Here is a 21,209-nt window from a genome sequence, read left to right as displayed (position 1 = left end):
TGAATTGTCACCATTCTTGAGAGCCACATTTGCAGTGCTTGTACCACTGACTTGGGACCAGCCTATCTGCATCTCAGACCATTGCTCTTCAAAATATTTGCCTTTTGTTTCAGACTTCAGACCATTCCCAAGTTTTCTCGATTATAATTCTGACAGTTCGCTAGTTGCTCCAAACAGGATTAGGCATCCACTGGCTTTAAGTTTTCAGAAAATACATGTCAGTATTTTCTCTACTTCATACAACTGTAAATAACTTGATCCATCCTTTCTTTAGCCATGCTGAGTGCTGTTTTCTAGTCACTTAAACTTGTCTTATTTCTAGGAAATCTACTCCTGCAAGTAATTAACAAAATCATCAGTCAAAAAAAGAAAACACAGAAAGACAAAAGGAAAAACCCAGTTTTGATAATGAAAACGAACCCATTTAAATATTTATTACAAACAAAAAAAAATATTTATTACAAACAAACACACAAAAACATAGGAAAAGCCATGGCTAAAGCAGTTTTCTGATGCTGAAAGCTAATTGATTTCTTTTTTATCCTTACTGTGGTAATCCATAGCAGTGAGAAATTAAAAAAAAAAAAAAAAAAAGGAAAATTATGAGATAAAGAATGACCATTGTGCTTTATGAGAAGATGAATATCCACTAATTTGCCTCTTTAAGGTAAATATGCTTACTGTAGTTTTCTGAGTACTTTTGGTTTTGGTTGTGTATTTTTATTGATTACTTTTAATCCGTCTAAAATTTAAGTGTGGTGAATCTTACTGCTTGTGTCTGCTGCCTTAATTTGCCTAGGCATGTGATAACTGTTGCTGCTCCTTAAGCTTCTGACAGGCTTTAGTGTGGCCAAGACATTTGGGTCTGCAAACCCAGACTCTTCTCTTCCAAGAAGACTTGTATTTGCATATCAAGGAAATGGGTACACCTCTGCACTGATTGCTTCCCTTATGCCAAAGACTACCTGATTTTCTGTAAATGGAATGACAGATTAATGCTTGGATAGGTCTTCTGTATTAAAAAAAAAAAAAAAAAAAAAAGTCATCGAGTGTTTCTCATTTACTGTTACAGTCCTAAAAAAGTAGATATAGCACTTCAACACTAACAGTTTGGGTTTGAATTCATACCTAGAGCCACAGATTTGGTTCGTTTCTGTTCCTTCTCAAACTGTTGACTGCAAAAAAAAAACCCACTGTAAACATTTTAAATGCTTTCCTGAGATCTTGCTCAATGTCCTTACTTTTTAAAAATCCAACAATTTGCCAAATGAGGGATTTTAGAAATACTGGCTAAAACAGCTTGACAAGCTAAACATCTTTTAAAATCAGAGTAGGTGGACTTAGTTGACTTACTGCCAGCTGCAGTGAGTGTAAACTGCTGAAGATAAGCAGTGCTATAGGTGCCAGGAATCTGCAGATTCTGAACCCAGTCTCACTTCTGCTATTAAGTAGTGCCCAGACTAAAGCAAGTCATGTCCTCTGTGTCTGTTTTGCTGCCCATGAGTTTACCACAGTATTTACTTCTTTCAAAGACAGAGGTTTATTTTCCTTGAGTTTTTGGGGTGTAAACAGTATGCACGTGTATTTGGCATACATTAAATTGCACACAGCCTCTTAGCAGGAGTGATCCTGAGAGATGCAACCTTTGGGGATTTTATTTCTCAGTGTGAGGACAGAACAGAGTTTTGAACTGCAGAAAACCCGGTAGACTTGGTCTGGCTTCAAAATTTTACTTTTATTATGCTTTCCATAAGCAACTGACTGAAATCATTTAGTCTCTCTCTTTGCCTCTTTTCCACACATACTGTGGTTGGCATTAACATCTCTGAAACAGGGAACTTGGAACTTCCTTCTGGTGATGTTATGATTCCAATTACATCTCAGTTATACAACATAAATGCCTAAAAATACAAATTCTCAAATCTTTCTTTCTTGGGAAAACTTGAGAATAGCAGCAGGGAACAATCAGCACTTCCAGAATGGAAAATTTCAAATACTTATGACTATCCCACTTTTTAATTCTCTCCTTTTCAAAACACTATCATGTGTATTAAGATACTGCTTGAATTATTATCTATTTATTTATTTATTTATTTATTTTGGTTGCTGTTTGTTTTGTTTTTGTTTTAAATGCTGACCCAGTTAAGAATGAAAGTTTCCATTCTTTTTTCTTATTTTCATTATTACCCTGCTCTAAGTGGGGGTCCTTTAAATATTATTCTTTTCTAGAGAGATCACCTGCTTAGAGACTGATGAAGGCCAAACATTTTGAGAATCCAAACAAACTGTTATGAACCAGAGCTAGATGTCTAGTTCACAGAAATCCTTCTCTGTGCCCCACAGCTGCCAGGTGTTTAACAAGCAATTATTTTTCTTTCTAGATTCACAAAAAGTTGTACAAGTGGTTACTGAGAATCTTCTGAAGGAGAAAGTTCTCATTCTTCTGAAACGTACTAACAGCTACCTGTCCTTTGTATTTGTTGATTTTATTTTCATAGAATAATTAAGGTTGGAAAAGACAAAGACTTTTGCCCCAAAGCCAAATATTCTTACTTGATCACATTTGAGTTTGAAGATGGCAATCAAAGAAATATTAACAACTCTTTCCTCTTCAAAACATGCCATTAGTCTATGAACATTATGAAAAACAACAAGAAAAAAACTTACTCCAAACAATGAATATGTTTGAGAGACTACCAAATGATACATTACAAATGTTTTTGTAACCTATCCTCAAAGAATCACAGAATATCCTGAGTTGGATGGGACCCACAAGGATCATAGAGTCCAACTCCTGACTCCAAACAGGACTACCCAAAAATGTCTGAGAGCATCGTCTAAATGCTTCTTGAACTCTGCAGGTCCTTAAATGGAGCCCTGCAGAACACCATTAGTGTTCTACCACTGGTCTCGTGTAACCCCATTTACTAAAACCCTCTGAGCCCAGGCCCTCAGCCAACTGTTCACCCATGCATTTGCTTTTCCTTAATCCCTACCCAGGGCATCTCAACTGTGTCATTGCTAACTGGAAGATCTATACAACCCAACAACCTCTAGAATACAGTCTAGCATAATATCTAGAACTGAATCCAGAAAAGCCCTAAAATTGGGTCTAGAATTTCTGGAGAGTCTCTCTGAAAGTACAGCACAGTTGTAGTATCACTTGCAGCAAGAGTTAAGAAGATGTTCCACATTTCATAGCTTGAAATTTAGCAGAGAGATTCCTGAGAAGAAGGCTCTGCAGGATGTGGCCATCAGACCAAGGCAGTGGGAAGGATTCCCTGGCTCCTTGCTGTCTCTTGGGTCTTCCTTGAATATTCCTGTCTTTGTTTGCTGGGCTCATCTTGCTTCAGAAGTTTGAAATTGTTTACAGCTAAGGTGGAAGACTTGTAACACAAGCTACCGACTGGGTAAGATAAATGCAGAAAAGCAGTAGTAATGATCACTTTTTTTGGCCCACAGTTGAGAACCATTACAAAAGGGAACATGTTGTAGTCCATTTGGACACATTTTCTTGTTTTGCTACATTTTGGAAGAACGTTACATCTCCCTGTGCACCTAAACTTTTATATTCCAACCACCATATTTTTAAAATGGGCAATTTTTTCTTTTTGATTAAAATATAATCTGAAGTATTTCCCTTCATCCCAGCAAAGCATCTGAGCCCTCCAACCTAGAAAGGTCTTACAACAGAACATTCTTATATAGAAAACATCTTGGTGGCTATATTGGATAGATTTGAGTCAATTAAGATAAGTGAACAGCTTTTAAAATACAAACAAAACTTTTTAGATTACCAGAACTGCACTTGTAAATAATGCAGGAATATAGATGCTATGGAAGTGTGAGGAAAGCACAGAGCTTGGATTAGATTTAAAAACAAAGAAACAAAAAAACCCAACAACCATATTTCTTATGCTAAAACTGTATTACTTTCTGTTTTCAGTAATGCATAATAGATATCCAGGGACAGTTTCATTTGTGCTGTAACTCTATTAGTTTCAAAAGCTTGCAACAGAGATATATCTGGCCCTTCATACTTAGTAACAAAACACAATAAAAATCTGTTTCATATTTTGAAATAAAATGGATAAATAAAATGAATTCCATGAAAGAAATTTGCATTTATATAGCTCTTCTCATTGACAAAGGATCTCAGTGATTTGCTGATAGCCACATAAATTTCTAAATAAGAATACTTTTTTGGATTATTTCTGCTTAGATGTGTCTTCTGAATCACCAGAACTTCAGGCTACTGCATGTTAACTGTGTCATATCCCAGTCTAAACCCTTACAAATTAGGAACTGGATTGGACCCCCTCCAGTGCTGGTTGAAGCCTTACTCAGAAGAGTAATCCTGCAGCATTCAATGAACCTACTCACATAGTAGGTGAGTAGTGTGTTAAAATATGGTAGAGCTTATACCTATACATCTGAGGCCATCCATGCAAGCTTCTTTATAATTCTTACCTTTAAATTTAGAAAACCACAGTGTGTAATCCTACCAGAAAAATATTAGCTCATTTTGCATCTGCAGCCTAACATGTTCTCATGTTCTGTAAAAAGCATCTCCTTTTTTTCTTTTTTTTTCTTTTTTTTTTTCTTTCCTGAGCCAGAACCAGCATCATCTGTCTGGTGGCTATATGAAAAGCTTATCTGGTTCATTTTGTGTTCATCTAAAGTTGATCTGCTTAATTATTTCTTCCATTAAACAGCCCACTGCTGCTGCTTTCTGGTTGGAAAAAGTGTCAGTGTTACAGGAGAGAGCTTTTCTGCTCAGAGGCGCTGGGATTAGAAGAACAATCGCTTTGCTGTTGGAGATTTGTGTTTGGAGGCAAATTGTTTCTGAGCATGAAGGAACGTTTTTATGCTGACACGTACCCATGTTATGCACTAACGTCAGGCTCTGGGCTGGCAACAGGTAGTCCAATGGATCAAAACTGTTGGTTTTAGATAAATAAGACATCTAGCATTATTAGAAAACAGAAGGCAGCATGTAGCAAGACATGTCAATTTAATGACATTGTTTGAAGTAAAGCTGACTTCTTAGAGGTACGCTGTGCAGCAGTCCCTGGAAATAGACTGTTTGGGTGGGCAAGAAAATAATTTGATGCCTTCATTTTTCAAGTCACTGTGTCAGCTTGGATGAGAGCATAATAAAATGGAGAACAAAGGCAAATAAGGTCTTTGGGATCTCTGGTTCTTTGGTGTACCAAGAAGCACAAAGAATCAAAATTAATGAACTCTTTGACAGCATAACAAACTTGCCTCGTGGCTGGCTTTGGATCACAGCTACAGCTCTATTTCGTTGAACGGCTTTACTGAGTAGCCAGTGGGATTCAGCTTCTGCTGTCATTCTGAAGATATCTGAGCTACACAGACAAGAAAACGTGCTGAAACCTGGTTTATTATGTGACTCCTAGAGAGTTTTGACTTGGTTCAACACTTTGACATGCGGGAAATGTTAAGGAATAAGCTGAGTACTCCATCCTTTCATTTATCTGATGCTGTTATTTTGGAACTCAGATTAGCCCAAATTGGATCGTGTCTCCTACTGTGAGTCATTTGCTTTGAAAAGGTCTCTCTGAGCTGAAAACCCAGTGACAAGTCTAGATTTTGGGTCATGTGTTCCTTTTGGATAAACGGGCTTCTGCTTCCCACAGGAATCGGTAGTAGTAGGAATTAATAAATGCCTCACATTTCAGTCCTGAAGTCTTTAATTTCAGAAATTATAGAAAATCTGAAGACAAACTAATTTCTTTGGAAATTTGGAGGGAGAAGTGATATAAAAAATTCCAGAGCTAACCTTTTGCAGAGATTTAAAGCACAGAAAAAGGAACAGTACAAACCAAAGTCACTCCACTGGTGCCTTCACCTTCCAGGCGACTGTAAAACAGAAATGTTGATCTTGGGACACTTAACGCTGAACAAAGCCAGGCTTCGCTTGGAATGACTGTGATTTTGCTCTAACAGATTCTTTCTTTCCACTTGTGATTAAAGAGAAGTAACTCTTCATAGAAGAGTTAGGCTCCTCCTTCCCTGACACTGCCCATGCCCCCACCTGTTACCCTCAAGCAAGGGAGCTGCTAAAGCTGCTGCCGAAGTTCCCTCCTAATGTAAAAGAGGTTTGTGTGGTGGATGCACAGCACATTCCACCCAAAGATGTGTGATGCTGAGGAAGAAGACTATAAATCCCCTTAAAACAAGGACAGTATCAAATTGCAAAAAGGAATTCCAAACAACAACAAAAGCGAGATTGAATCCATTTGGTCTGTAATTCGGCATGCTACCAGACCAGAAAGGTACAAAACTTTGCCAAACACTTGATGAGTTCTGCTTACAGCGTAGGCATAATAAAAATTCTGATGCAAGTTGCCTACTTTCTTCCAGAAAGGCATTTGTTTCATGCACACCTGTGCTTCAAAGATGATTTCATTGCCAGGCAACCCTTGTGTTTCTGCTAGAGCACTGGGGAAAAGCTTTATTTCAAGGTAAGAAAGAAGAATGTGTCAAGTGAGGGTGACAGAATTGTTGTAGGTCAAAGAGTTAAACTTACTTTGATTCCATGCTTAGTGGGCTTGGGGATTTTTTTCTAACTTCTGAGTACACTGTGCTGTGTGAGGGCAGCTCTGCACTAAACAGAACAAATATATACACCTATGGTCAGTACAAGCTGTAACTTTCAACATCAGGTTAACAGGAGTGTCCCACTGCATCACGCAATGCCCTTCTAGGACCACAGTTCATTAGGGCAGCACACACTGGTGTTCTCAAGTGTACCGCCTGCCCTGAATGGGCAAAATTTGCAGCTGAGATAAGAATAAGCTCATCACAAGTAGCAATGACAGCAAGAATAGAAAAATTATAAGGTGAGGATCTCATTTCAGGAAATTAATTGTGTCAGGACATTCTTAACTTTTTTACAGTTTTTTACATTCAACGAAGCATATACTTAAATGCTTTCCTGAATTGAGGTCTAACAAATTTACACTTCTGTCATATTGTTAATTATGTTGGGTTTATTTGACTCTAAAATGCATGTTCCATTTGAGTATGGTTTGATACACTAAATGAAATATTAAGTGACTGTTGGCACTTGGAGCTTCATCTTTGTGGATTTCTGTAGTGTATCTTTCTCACTGAACATCTGTTGTCCGTAGGGTGTGCATGATTAATTTCTAATAGCGTTACAAGTAGGTAGGCTCATGCTTTGGGAAAAGAATAAAGGTCTTTCTTTTCCAATAGAAATTTTTGTGGTTTTCTGCATAGTTCCTAATGGGATTCTTGAACTTGATACCAGAGACTTTGGAACAGAATATAGAAATATTTTATAAATTTCCTACTTCCCTATGTAACAAATCTGTGCCAATCAAAGTCTTAAACCAATTCAGTATGTTTTGTTTCTTTCATGGAACATGTGCTGAGGTGGTGGTTATAATTTTTAGTTTTTCTAGGCTGACCAGTAACATTTTTGGTTTGGAAAGTGTTTTCTGAACTCTGCTTGCCTGGATTATAAATGTGGCATCATCTCGCTTTAGGAAAATGTAATCTTTTAAAAGATTGAAGAACATTACACAAGAAATCTTGAATCTGTGGTTCTGGCTCACCATTATGATGTAATTTGTGGCAAATAATGGAAAACATAGAAAGATAGGCAAAATAAAAGTAGTAGTATTTCCTTAAGTAATTTTTAGATTGAGATTTAGAGGAGGGTGGTCTGTAGCTTTTCTATCATTGGGGCAATTATTAAACCCGGTACCTCTTGCATAAGATGTTTTTTAATGTATACAAAGGACAAGAAATGAAGACTGAGATGTACTGTCAGTTTCCTTGGATTAAGATCTAATTTTGAGAAAGAGAGAAAATAGAGTATTTTCCTTCATAAATGTATGAGAGAATTATAGTTATAATTAAGGAAATAAAATTCAAAACAAAACATTTCAAAAAGAAAAATAATAGTACTTACATTGGTGACATATTCAATATCCTTCCAAATATTACATTCCCTGGGAAAATCTGCCAAATCTAAAAAATTATCCACTATCACTTGGCCAATCAAGTCATGCCTGGAGAATCTGTCAAAGTCATACACTGAGAAATGGAGTTTCCGTGCATTCAGATCATTGTATGGGACAGTAAATAAAAAAACTTCATCAAATACTGGATTTAGGGTTTTTCTATGCACTTTAGTCTGGTGTTTTGTTTTCCTGTCAGGAAGCAGATAAATCTTCACATATGGATCCGAAGTTCCAGAGAAGTCCTTTGCTGGCAGGTTGATGGCCTTGTGTATCTTCACAATCAGCTGCTCTAAATCACAGTCATATTTCAGAATAAAGTTCAGTTTTCCACATGCCTTGCTATTACTCCTCCGGCCATCATCTGTGTCCACTGATCTTTGTTTATATAGCTCTGGCTTAATGCGGCCAATTCCTGTCAGTTGCTCCTGTTTCTGAACCTGCTGGATGTTGAAGTCAGGGTTGGAGAGGTTGAGCTGTCTCCGGATTGAATTATGCCTTAAGTGAAAATAAAAGAATTGAAATAGGTTGTGTTGATGACCATAAGAATCTGTACATACACACCAAATATCTTGTTTTCATTTGGTGTGTTTTTGTAAGGTACAACAGGGTCAGATTTGTACTTCCTAGTGTTATAAAGTATGATAACTAATAATTGTCTCAAGCTAGTGGTATGCACTCTCCAAACCTGGCTGAAGAAAGTAACAAATTTTAATTCATGGACATTGCAAATCCAAAGAATCTGCTATATTACATTGTATAATGTAATATGATAAGAACTATAGCAGTTCTTATCAGTTACTATTTTCAGCTGAATCCTTTATGAAATGCTTATGAAATGAGTTACATTATGTAAATGGCAACAAGATCTGGCCTAGTATACCTGTTGAGCTTGCTGATTTCTGGTGTTAAGATGAGGATGGACACAGAAGACACTTTTTGACATCTCTCAATTTCTCATTGATCTGTGCTACTACCTCATTTTCAAGTGAACTGTTCTCATCTGAGATGGTTGGTTGACCACACCATCAATTGTTTTGTTTTTATTTTTTTTTTATTTTTTTTTTTTCCCCACTCATAACTGATGTAATGAGCTCCATAGTACTTAGGTTGAAAAGCTCCTTTAGTTTCATTACTCTAAGGAGAGAAAGTTGCTTTTAGCTTCGGTCCACTGAGATTTATTACCTGGAGTCACTTGGTTATTGTGATTGAAATTTCCACTTCATGAGATAACAGAAATCAAATTGCAATCCCTGTAAGGGGTAGTGGGATGTGAAAGTTGGATTAGGTAAAATCCTAATCTTATGAGCTGGATTCTACTCTTTTTTTTTTTTTTTTTCATCCTTTTCAAATTCAGCAATCATTCAGTGTATTGGAGTATCATGAGAGGTGGCTGAACATGAAAAGAGCACATGGAAAATGCTAGCACAGGATTAATCCAAAGCTATTTATGTTGAATGTAATCAGCAGTAGTTACTCTGGTACCATTGCTCATTCCTCCCTTTTAAATGTGTGTTTATGCATGCTTTAAAAAGGAACAGCCTCTCATAAACTACCCTCCTATTTTCGTTCTTGTTGTATAGCAAATACATAATTTTATAGCTCTCTGTTAGTCATTTCCATGACAAAATGTTACCATGTCGCAGAAAAAAAAGATCTATATTGCTCAACCCTTAAGCTCCTTGTAGCAGTGGGAGGTGCAGTTTATCCAGGGGAAGAATGAAAAGGAACACAGGAGGCAGCTCTGCCTTGCTGAAGTCAACGAGGACTTGGAGCAGGGGCAGGTGGCTGCTCTCTGTGGCCACCCAGTTACACAGGAAAGGAGCAGGCACAGAGGTGAAGGTGAACAAACCAAGGGTGCGGTGCAAGGAAGATGGGCCCCTCCTGCTCAGTGGAAGAGTCTTTCGGGGAAGATCTGGGCAACAGTATGGGGTAATGAATGAGAGGGGTAATGAGCAAAGCTCATCACCAGTTGGGGTGGGACCCGGGCAGGTCCTGCTTGTGTGGGCAGGGAGCCAGCATAACTGCTGCTGGAGAGGGCCAGGCTGGGAACAGCTGGAAGAAAAGTGAACTGCAGAGAGTCACAGGAGTGAAGACATGGTCCATGCACTGACAATGCTGAGGCATGTTCTTTTACAGATTGGGATTTCCACTGTTTCTTGTGAGATGACTGTGCATTTGTCATTTGATTGTGTATGAGAACTGCTGCCCTGTTGTAGAAGACAGAGCCTGCATCAGACTCAGTGATTTCATAATACTAAAGACACACAAGAGCTCTTGGCATTAGATGTCGAATATGAATTTTCTGTTTTTAATGAATCTCACAACAGGCTTATTTGCTAGCACTTTGAAAGCTGAGCAGCACCAGCCTGTACTACTGTACTTCTGGGATATAAGTCTTGAGCTGGAATTCAAACTTGCATGTGGCAGGAGCCGAGCTTGAGTATTCATAATTGTGGCTTTGAGCTCCCCTTGGATCCCTACAGCAAAATGAGCCCCGGCCATTCTTACACTAATCTAAAGAGAAGGGGCACCTGGAGCTTTTGCTGCATAACATTTATGCTGTTTTGAAGGCTTCTCAAATTCTGAGACATGTTTTTGACTTCTGGCAATTCCTGAACTGGCTGCTAGCTGCTTTTGTGTTACCCATGTTCAGGTGTGCCTGCAGGAAAGAGTCTTGACTAAATTTGCCCTCTCAGATAACAAGAAAAGAGGCTTAGTAAGTAGCAGTTGGGCTAGGACCATACATTTTCCAGCTAAAGTGTATCTGCTTTGACTCAAGAATTTACTCACTGGCTCTTCATGTGCAAATACTTTTTCTTACTGTGTGAAGCATAACACACCCTCACACTCCCTTTTTCCTGTTCCTTCTTGTGCTGTTTCTCCAGTTTCTCTGGAACATTCATTGACTCTTGTTCAGGCACTTTTCCCCCCACAGTCATGACTGTGGCTAAAACCTATGATTTTTAATTCTATTTCTAACTCCTGAAAGTGTTTCATTAGCTTGCCCTACTTTTCTTCTTTGGCTATTTTAAAAGTCTTTGAGGAGATACTACTGAGTGCTCAGTATTGCTGCTAAGTACAAATGGATATTCTTTACAAGCTAGATACAGGGTGTTCATGCTTGTTCAGCTTCTGAGGGGAAAGGCACAAATGAGTTAGTAGTTGACAGAAAGCTGGAATACCATTGTTATCCCATCTTTTTAATCTAAGAGGTTTGTGTGCCAGAATAACTTTAATGTAATTCTTTAAAAAAACGTGTCAAGTAAATTATGCATTTGTAATAGAGTGGTGTAGTAGATAATCAAGCTGTACTATTTGTGCTGTATCTGTATTGATTAACACCAGAGATAAACTGGAGTTACTGACCGAGCAGAAGAGGTGGGTTCAGTGGTCTGACGATGCATTCGCGCATTGTGTACGCAGTTCTCCTTCGTTCCAGTTTGAGCATCTAACGGAATATCAGGGGAGGTATGGCTGATCTTCATGGAGGACTCTGGATAGGTTGTCGGCTGACCCAGAAAATCTTCACTGTATTCATGGTCATTGGTCTCTGTATCTGTGTAGTTCAGGGATTCCTGTTTGTTGTCTTTGTTCCCAAATGGCAGGCCACGTTCTCGCCAAGGGATCCAACAAAGCTTCCAGGACACGAACAGGGACACACCAAAGAGAGCAAGACCACAGGCTGTGACAACTAAGGAGAGCAAGCTTACTGAGATATCTGCAAACAAGAAAAACACATGCATGTCAGATCTGTAGTATTTTCTGTTCGCAACTCTGCATCTCCGAGGCATACAAAATGGGAAGTAAACATCTCTAGATAGCAGATCTACAGAAATTAAATTCTGGTCCCTGCAATGGTCATATAATAGGAGCTCATTAAATATTCGATTCTTTTAAAAATCTTTTCCCCCAAGGGGAAAACAAACAAACAAACAAAAAACAACCAACCTTGTTTGGACTTCAGTGTAAGATTCATTTTGATAGAGCTTAGTTTATATTTTCCCTCCAAAAGCCAGGTGAGATGAAGAGTCTTTCTAAATACGAAAAAGGCTGCCTGCTTTGTCACTTTACTTTCTACTGGTGAAAGAGCAGTGCCTACAGTACTTTTTTTTTTCTTTATTTTCCTTTTAAATAGTGAAATTCCCTTCATCTTCTTTAGGAGATCTTACTACCATCTCTTTTAGAGGCTGTATTATACTTACATAACCATAAACATTTGCGTATATGTATGTACATATGTGATATGAAATTTTTTTAGGTCTTTAACTGAAGTATCTTGTTTTATTAGTTTAATTCATTTCTTTCTAATCTTAGACTCATTCTTATCTTCACAGATGACTTTTGGTTATCAGTACATGTCCTGCTGTTCATCATTAAATTTAGGGTACTAATCTCTTTTCAAAACTGAGACTTTTATTTTTTATTTTATTTTAACTCCAAAGGCTCTTTGTTCTGTTGCTGAACTTCTGATATAAAAGGAGAGTAGAGGTGACTTTTTCTTCCTTCCCCCTCCCATCCATCCCCCTCTTCCCTCCCCTTTCTTAGCATTATCCTATACCATAATCATATCGACACAAATAAGTTGCAGCTAGGAGAGGCCTTTCTCTGTTTTGCTTTGTTTTAAGTTGCACATTGGGAAAATGACTCAGTGGAACAGCTGTTTTTATGCTTACAGTGTTTTTGAAATTAGTTTCTCTGTGGATTACATAATCGATCATGCCTGAAACACAATTAGTAAGAATTCTGTTTTACTGCATCAAATTATAAACAACCTTATCAAAGCAATTTTTCACAGTGCTTGTAGGTTGAGGATGTCAAGAGCTAGCCTAGATTTTAAAAGGGTGGCATGAGGTTGAATGGTTGCTCCTACCAGGACAGTTATTTAAGAATGATAATTCAGGTGAAACAGCCTCAATCTGAACAAAGAATATTAAAAAAAATTTAAAAAAAAAAGTGGAAAAGTCAATAGCTTCAGCCCCTGCTGCGAGTTTCATTCTGACTCGCCAGACAGATTAAATTTCCACAGAGCAGGGAGTGACACTACAATCAGTTTCACACAGGAGCTGTCCAGTTTATTTTGCATGCTGAAAACCAATTTTAGACAAATTTAGCCAGCACGGCTCTTTCTGTCCTTCTCACAGTTATATGAAGGCAAAACTCATTAACAGTAGGAACAGTACAGCACCTGCCTGGAATTATAGCAAAGAGTTTCAGAGCTGAAATTAATTAAAGAAGTTCCTCCCATGCATAAATGGCAATGTGGAAGAAAGAATGGTGGTTTGTGATGTTTTTGGAATATTTGCTGGTAAACACATCTGGCAGTGAAGGCAAACAACCTTTCCATATAATTACAAAGCCAATGAACTGGGATGCAGTAGTGATGGAGGACCTTCAGAATGAAGCAATTTGTCTTGGATTCTCTGGAGGAGAAGGAAGAAATACATCAGAGGTCTGCAAAAAGGTCACTTTTTCAAAGAACTGATTAGTGTAAATGATCCAGCGTTGAAGGAAATGAGAAACTGGTAGCTGCCAGAACCAGCCAGAAGATTACAAGGTGAGAACTGAACTCTACAACCTGCTCAGTGCCAAGGATGTGTGAAGGTGAGGAACAATGTGAAAGGCAGACTACCAGTTCCCTACCTTGAGGATGACTTTAGCAGAGGACACAGTCATCTAAAGAACTGCTTTCAAGAGGAAAAAATACATAATAGCAATATTAACTATATTTAATTTGGAGAGTTTGAAAAACTTTACTAATATACACCTGCATTCAATAATGTAACTCCGAGAACCCTCATCTCGTGACTTTCAGAGAAGCTGGGCAATAAACAGTTTAGGTAACTTGCCAAGCTACTGAATAAGAAGCCACAATTCTTCACCATCTTGATTTTATTTCTTTCTGAATCCTTAGGAACCATTTCTTGTGTGCATTTTTTATTTCTGTGTGTGGAATAGGGACAATCACATACCTGTCTTCCTTCTGTGAAGGACCATGGAGCTAAAGGGCAGTTCTCTAAGCTGTAACCTTTCACTGGCCAGTAATTTTCAGATGTTGCCCACCCGGCTGGCACATTTCAGCAGCTTTTCCACTTAAAATATTTGGTCTGTGTTAACGCAAATCTCCTTGGCAACTTAGCTGGCATATAATAATAATCTGCTGGAGTTTGTAAATGACAAAAAATGTTGTTACTGATCTAATAGCTGGCCTAGTGAGCTGCAGGTGTTAGCATTCCAGTGATTCTTAAAGACAGAGTTCTAAGGAGTTGTATCTTGTATTTTTCTTTCTGATTTCTAGTGGTAGTATCTACCAAAAAGGAATTATATTATGCTGTTCCTCCTGTAAAAACTAAAGCTTCTGCTTTATAAGAAACAAAAATACAAACAAGGCATAATAAAATTTGCCATGCCTGTGTATACACAACTATATTAAGTTCTGTCCATGTTCCCATGTCTCCAACTTGCTGCTTTTGGTTATTTTCTTATTCTCTCTGAATACATACTTTGCACTGTTGATATGTAAAATTACTATATACATGTGGTCATGTAATAGCCAGCAAAAAGTAATTAGAATAAACTGGGAGAAAAAAAAAAAAAAAAAAAAGAAAAAAGAAAAAAAGAAAAAAGAGAAAAAAAAAAAAAAGAAAGAAAGAAGCAAAAGAGATGACACCAGTTTTAAAGATGCCAAGCTGGACTGTTAAGTACTCTGTGTGGAACATGGCATGGAGTTGGCTTAAATGGCTCTATTTCATTTATTGTACAGAATCAACTTGTGTGCTACATTTGCAGGACAGAAAATATAGCTGGAGAGAAAGAATATAAGATTTTCTAAAAGCCATTTCAAATTTGAGACATGCTTGTAACTTGTTAGCTATAAGGGGAAGCTGGTGATTTGCTGGGTGGAAAAGAAATATCTGAGGTATATGTGTTTATACTCTAAATTCGTATGACTATCAGGCCTGTTAAGTCCTTCTTATTGCGATAACTGAGTAGTTTTACTTTGTGACAGTACCAGTTCCCATGACTCCAGTCAAAATAACTGTAATGCACATTTCTGCACACCCACAGAACATATTAGTTACATGTTAGAACATATTATCATATTAGAAAATATTAGTGCCTGGGGTTATGCAAGAATTTAACTTCTTGTCTAGTCATAGAAAGTGATTGGTCACTTTTGGAAAGTTCCGTATGTGTTTGCTTACTGGCAGAATGAAAGGTTTTAATAGAGAAATGAATGATGAAGAATGAATAAAGAACAACCCTGTTTTCTAGTAGGAATTTTTGGACAAATTGTATGTGTTAAAAATTATGAAAATGTCAGGATTTGCGGAAAATTGTCATGAATAAATCATTAGAGCACACATTAATCTTGACTGTTACGCCCCTATGAATAATAATAAAGTGAAATTGCCGTTTATTTCTGTCTTAGATAGCCAGAAGCAGGAAGTACCCAGGTTACATAAGAAGAGCAAACAGCTTATTTGAACCATACCAATAAGCTTACAATTCCATTATAGTCCTTGAAAGACCAACAAGTTGCAATAAATACTCAAGAACCATTTGAGAGTGTTAAAAGAAATGACACACAAGCATTTCATTTCCCACTTGTATAAAACTGTACAGTAATATTGTGTGAAGTGCTCAAAAAAAAAAAAAAAAAAAAAAAAAGGTCATGGAGATGTGTTAACAATACAAATGCAAAAACAAGTAGCAACAGTTTCTGCAATTTTTTAACAAATTCCTTTGAACTCTGATTGCCCTTATGTCACAATCTTTCCGGGGGAAAAAAGAGTACTTACCAAATGCCTCATTAAATTACTCTTTTTTTTTTTCTTCCCCTGGAAAAATTTGTGGAATTAAATAATATGATTGTATTTTCACAGAACTAGCCATAATGATGAATAGGAGTTTGAGTGGCTTAGGTAGTTGTAGAACAAGATATGTACTTTTTTTTTTTTCCTAGCATCACTTTTCTTTTCTATAGGAAAAAATGAATTTCATATACCATTTCATCTTTGGCTACTTGCCCCTTGCATTTTCTCATCCACACTGGAAACCATTAGCCTCTCTAATTTGGAATAAGTTAAAAAAAAAAGTCTGTCTATTTTTCAACCTTAGTTTTTTTGTTTTGGTTTGTTTTTTTTTTTTTTTTTTTTTTTTTTGTTGTTTTTGGGGGGGGAAGTGGTAGGAAATAAATATATAAAGAATAAGAGGAGAATATTACTCTTCTGTGTAATTTATGTAAAATAAAACTGCACACTTTTCTTTAAAATCAGATTACTCAAAGAAAATAAAGTCAACTATTCTGTTAACTTTCCTTTCCAGAATCAACTACTCTAAGCTTATATTATGGGAGTTTGGCACATCACAGTCATTCAATATTTACAACCCTCACTTTGTATTTAAGGAAGTGCCAAAATTCACATCATTTCTGTACACTGGCAGATCATAAAATGCTTGCCAGAAGTGTTGACACATCACAACGGATTTCAGGAAAGCTGTCTGCATAGGTTGATATGGGTAAAGAGGAAACATTACTAATCTTGACCTTCATGAACCTAATGAGATGTTTATAGCTGGTTTTAAGTTTGGATGGTCCTTATTTTTTTCCTGAATTACTGCACTCTCATCTTTACATAGTATGTAGAATGGAAAGATAGTTCAAAATACTCCAAGCTGCTCTGGCCAGGACTTTGTGTCAAGTGACTGTCCTGGACTTGTTACACGCTATTCTCCCTGAAAAGTAAACTATCACAAACCACTAGCATCTTTAGCTGATTATTTAGCCTGATTTATCTCTTAGCAGGAAGTTGTTGGCATAAAGGGAAATAAATACAGTTTTGAGGGCATTTATCCCTCTCAGATGAAGAGCCAGATGCACTGAAATGCTCACACTGGCTTTTTAAAAGGCATTTCAGAGTATCATGGTGAATGTATTGTATCTGTTGTTCTTTGTAGACTTAGGATACCCATTTTATACAGTGAAGCTTTTGGGCCTGATCCATACATATTAGGATATGATGATAACTTTATCAACTGGGATACTTATTACTTGGAAAAATGACAAATCAGTAATTTAGTATTAGATCAAGTTTCCTATCAATTTATTATTAGGAATATACAGAATATATTAATTTTCAATCCTTACTCATCTCCATCTCCAGAGAACAAAAGAAACAAATTTAGGGTGTCTACAGACTGCTACTAGTGGATAATTCTGGAAATCCAGTCTGTCTGGAATCCTGTCTTTCCAAACAGCAAATTTTCTAAGAGAAAACTGTAGAACAGATGTGAAAACAGAGAAATTAAGAGCAGCAACTAGAGAAAAAGAAGAAAAATCTAAAGTGAAACAGCTTGTAAATTGTAATGGCCAAAGAGAATAAAATTAAGAAGCAGATTTGAACAACACTTAGCATTCAGGCTGCTCTTCTGTTTCTTCATTCCTAGGAAGTGATCACTTTAATGTTGAGATGCTCTTGGAAGCTTTCCTAATTTTCATAAATCCAAAGGAAAATATCAATATATATATCTTTTTCTTTTCTCCAAAGCACATAGTTAAGAATGCATGCTTTGAGTAAGAACTGAACATATCTGTATCTCTGCTTCACTGAGTATAATTGTACATTCATGCAAGACATTCCTTATATTAAAAGAAATCTGTAAAAAGGAATTAGTAGAAACAACTCTTTGAAGTTTTCTTATGAAGTAGACAATTTCATGTTGCAGTTGCTCAGTTGTGAATGTAAAATTGAAACTGGACAACTTAAGGGTTTTTTCTTCTTGTCTTTAACTAGTTTTATGGTGAGGAAATCTGATATACTGTAATTATGATTAACAAAGCAAATATCATACAGTGCAGTAGTGAGAGATACCCACCCGTCCTGGATTATTGGCCCACTCTGATCACTATTTGTTACAGAGAGTAAAGCACTGGAGTATTACCCTGCTGTCCCAGCGAGCATACCCAAACTATGCACTGGTTATAGAAATGAACTCATTGAAGTTTTGACATTGGTAAGGGAAGGTGGTGATCTTCCTGCCCCACAGTTATTTTCAGAGGATTGTCGGTATTCTTACTCTGATCATGCAGGAGGTGCCCAAACATGAGGCTTTCTTGCTGATCAGTAAGCTGGCAGGCAGCTTGTGCTGTACTGTAGCTGGCTGTATGGATAAACTTGGGCTTTACTCTCTCTACTGCTGCTGATCTAAACATTTTTAAAAGTTGCAATAGCTAAAAACAAAAATAAAATTGGGAAAATAAAAACTCAGAACAGTGCATTTCAGCATTCATCTACTGTCCAACCAGTGAAGTAACCACAGGATTGCTGCTCTCTGAATTCTAGACATCAGTGTGAGCTCACAGAGGTGATATGAACTGTTGCCAGTGACTGTTGAAGATGAATATATTCACATGCCCCTAAGATCCTTGACTAAAACTGGGCAGAGTTATACCTGGAGAAATATGGCCATACCACAGAACCAAAGGGGCACAGTAAATGAATCAGTTACTCTGACAGGTAAGGTGTTACTGAGAACTCATTCAGGGGGAAAACAAATCTTTTGAGGGGGACAGATGGGGGACAAAGGACAAAGATAGCAGCTAGATATAATCTTACATATTGTTAACCCTGTCTATCCCTTGTGCCTTCCTGCCAAAAATACCCATTGCTGTTTTATCTAGAAAAACAAAAACAAAAACAAAAACAAACAAACAAAAACAAACAAACAAACAAACAAAAAAAAACAGATTAGGATAATATATAAATGCCCAAGAACAGTATCAATAACTAGCTCGTTAAGGCTAGACTTCTGGCAGCTGTCAAGATTAAGATGCTTTGGCTTTCATGGATAAACAGCTTGTTTTTGCCCTCACACCTGCATGGAAAAAGGGGCACATTGTGTAACAAACACAATCCTTCAGAAAGAACTGATCAGTCAGAAGTTAATTTGATTTTCACTCATCTTGACATTAAGGTCAAGATACTAACGCTTCAGGATTTCAGGGTATTAATGCTGATTGTAACTTAACAGAATACATTAATTTTGCATGAGGTTTCAAAAGCTGCAAGGGACCTCACAGTGCATTTAACTCCTAAGAAAAGCAGAAAGTGATTTTATTTTAGATATTTAAGAAACACTTTAAGTCTTTTCGCACAAAGAAGGAAACATCCACTTTTGAGCACCCAAGACTCTAAGGTTACTGGAAGAATCAAAAGCTTTTATGTTTTATACAAAAAGTCATTTATAGCTATGACTGCATGTTCAACCCTATTTACCACTATCAACCACTGTGAACAAGCGCGTTACTTCAATGCACCTAAAAAATGTTCATCAATTAAAAAATTAGCACTTAATGTTTTAAAAGCATTCCAAAAGTTTTGATCTTGTTCCCTTAATGGTAGTGAGTGGGAGCAGTTCATACTTTTTCATACCCTTTCAAACACTGCAGCCTTGGGCAGCTGGCAACCACACCAGTTTATGTTGTTTCATATGTTCAAAGGCTTCTCCTTTGCTTTCTCTTCTCCCTCACTCCATCCCTCTCCCCTGACACACTCAGGTGTACATCCTACACATGAGATATATCAGCATGAGTGGAAAACTAAGGTTCTGAGTTAAGTGTATATTAAATTCATAGAAAGTGGCCACTGGCAGAAGGTTAATAAATGATGTTGCTTTTAGGGCTTTGGTGTTTAAGAAGAGTTACTAAATTCTGATGAGTAAAATAGGTACGGTGACAACAACTCTCAGATCTGTAAAACTGGAACCACAGTTTTCTTCTGTGGCCTTGATCCTTTTTGACTGAGTTGTGATGAATTGTGTGAGAAAACACTACTAAATACAAACTATTCTCAGTGGTCATTCAGGTAGGAAAAGGTCATCGCTGATGACACATCACAGTGACCTCAGAAATACAAAAAGAAATCTCCTGTGCACCCTGAGCTTAACTAACAGCTAGATGCAGGCTTAGAGTATTCCCAGGAGCGTGGACATCCAGAATTAATTAAGATAAGTTGTCTTCTGACATCTTTCTTGTCAAAATCTTCAGAGTATCATTTTGATGCAAAATGTGTTCATCATTAATATTTGTCAACCACCAGTATACCTCCTGCCCTCTTGCTTGATGGCAAGGTCCACTGAAAATAAGTATATTCCTCTAGTAATTTCAAATATGATACAAAATTGAAAAGAAATGTAAATCTAGATTTTTAAGAGAAAAAAAAAAAGTCATTTAAGAGAGTTTTAAGAGAAATTTGCAAGCTATTTTTTTTTCCAGATTTTCTGCCTTAACCGCTTAGGAACCTTATATGTCTGCAGGACATTCATGCACATGCAGAGTTGTGTGCTGCTTTGTGTGCATGTTATTCATAATCTCTGAAAGTTATGTTCACACACTGGAGAATTTTTTGGCCCACGACTTGCAACACGGATGATGTTTTTGTTCATGGTACTCAAGAAGATGATAATGGTCTAGCATGTTTTTTTGTTTGTTTGTTGTTTTTTGTTTTTTAATGTCTCCTTGAAGAGTCATTTTTAAAGTCAACATTTGAATAACACCAAAACCCATTTATTTTAATGGGGGAAAATAATTTCTTTATTTGTGTACAGACATCTTTCTGGAAAATGTAAATGTATTTATCCCACACAGCTAGAATAACATCTTTCTAACAGACAGCTGCAGAATAAAATGGAAACAGATTAAATTGCATTCTGGATATCACCAGAAACTATACTCTTGCTTCTTTCCACACCTGAGAGAGAAACACAGATCTCCCTGACACTGGTTCAGCTTACCCAAGATCTGAAATTTCTTAATTTCTTCAAAAAGAACCTGTTGCTCCAGCTGACTGTATTCTGACTCCTTAAATAGTACAAATCCTGTAGGGATTTCATTGATAGTGGCCACTTCAGACTTTCTAATGATCAAAAAAAGGAAAAAGGTGCAGACTGTAATTATACCTGTATTCTTCTGTATTTGCCCCAGGTCTCAGCTCAAGGAAACTCGAAACTCCTGAACCACTACTGCTATGTCCCATGCAGACTAACCTGGACATGCCTTAGCTGCAAGATGTGTACCACCTGCTGAGATACAGTAAGGAACTGTTTTTTAAACACTTACCAATTGTGAGTTGCTGCTGTTTAGCAGTACCATTCGTTTATCTTATCTTTCTGAAGCTTGATTAAACTCTGGAA

At 37.1% G+C, this 21,209-nt stretch overlaps 1 protein-coding gene across 3 annotated transcripts in view; it reads right to left on the bottom strand.

Annotated features, from left to right (window-relative positions):
• The window catches only part of SYT9 (synaptotagmin 9), a 67,441-nt gene that overhangs the window by 25,117 nt on the left and 21,115 nt on the right, over positions 1–21,209 (bottom strand). For all 3 annotated transcript variants that reach the window (XM_082762242.1, XM_082762241.1, XM_082762240.1), the window contains exons 2-3: positions 11,385–11,736; positions 7,967–8,513 (exon numbers count right to left, since the gene is read on the bottom strand). In XM_082762242.1, coding sequence (XP_082618368.1) covers positions 7,967–8,513; positions 11,385–11,736 — 899 coding nt within the window. The remainder of the gene's footprint in view (positions 1–7,966; positions 8,514–11,384; positions 11,737–21,209) is intronic.

The sequence above is a fragment of the Aythya marila genome, assembly GCF_965140915.1.
Source record: "Aythya marila genome assembly, chromosome: 5".
Taxonomy (NCBI): domain Eukaryota; kingdom Metazoa; phylum Chordata; class Aves; order Anseriformes; family Anatidae; genus Aythya; species Aythya marila.
The sequence above is the reverse complement of the archived record's forward strand: the minus strand, read 5'-3'. Positions and strand labels throughout refer to the sequence as shown.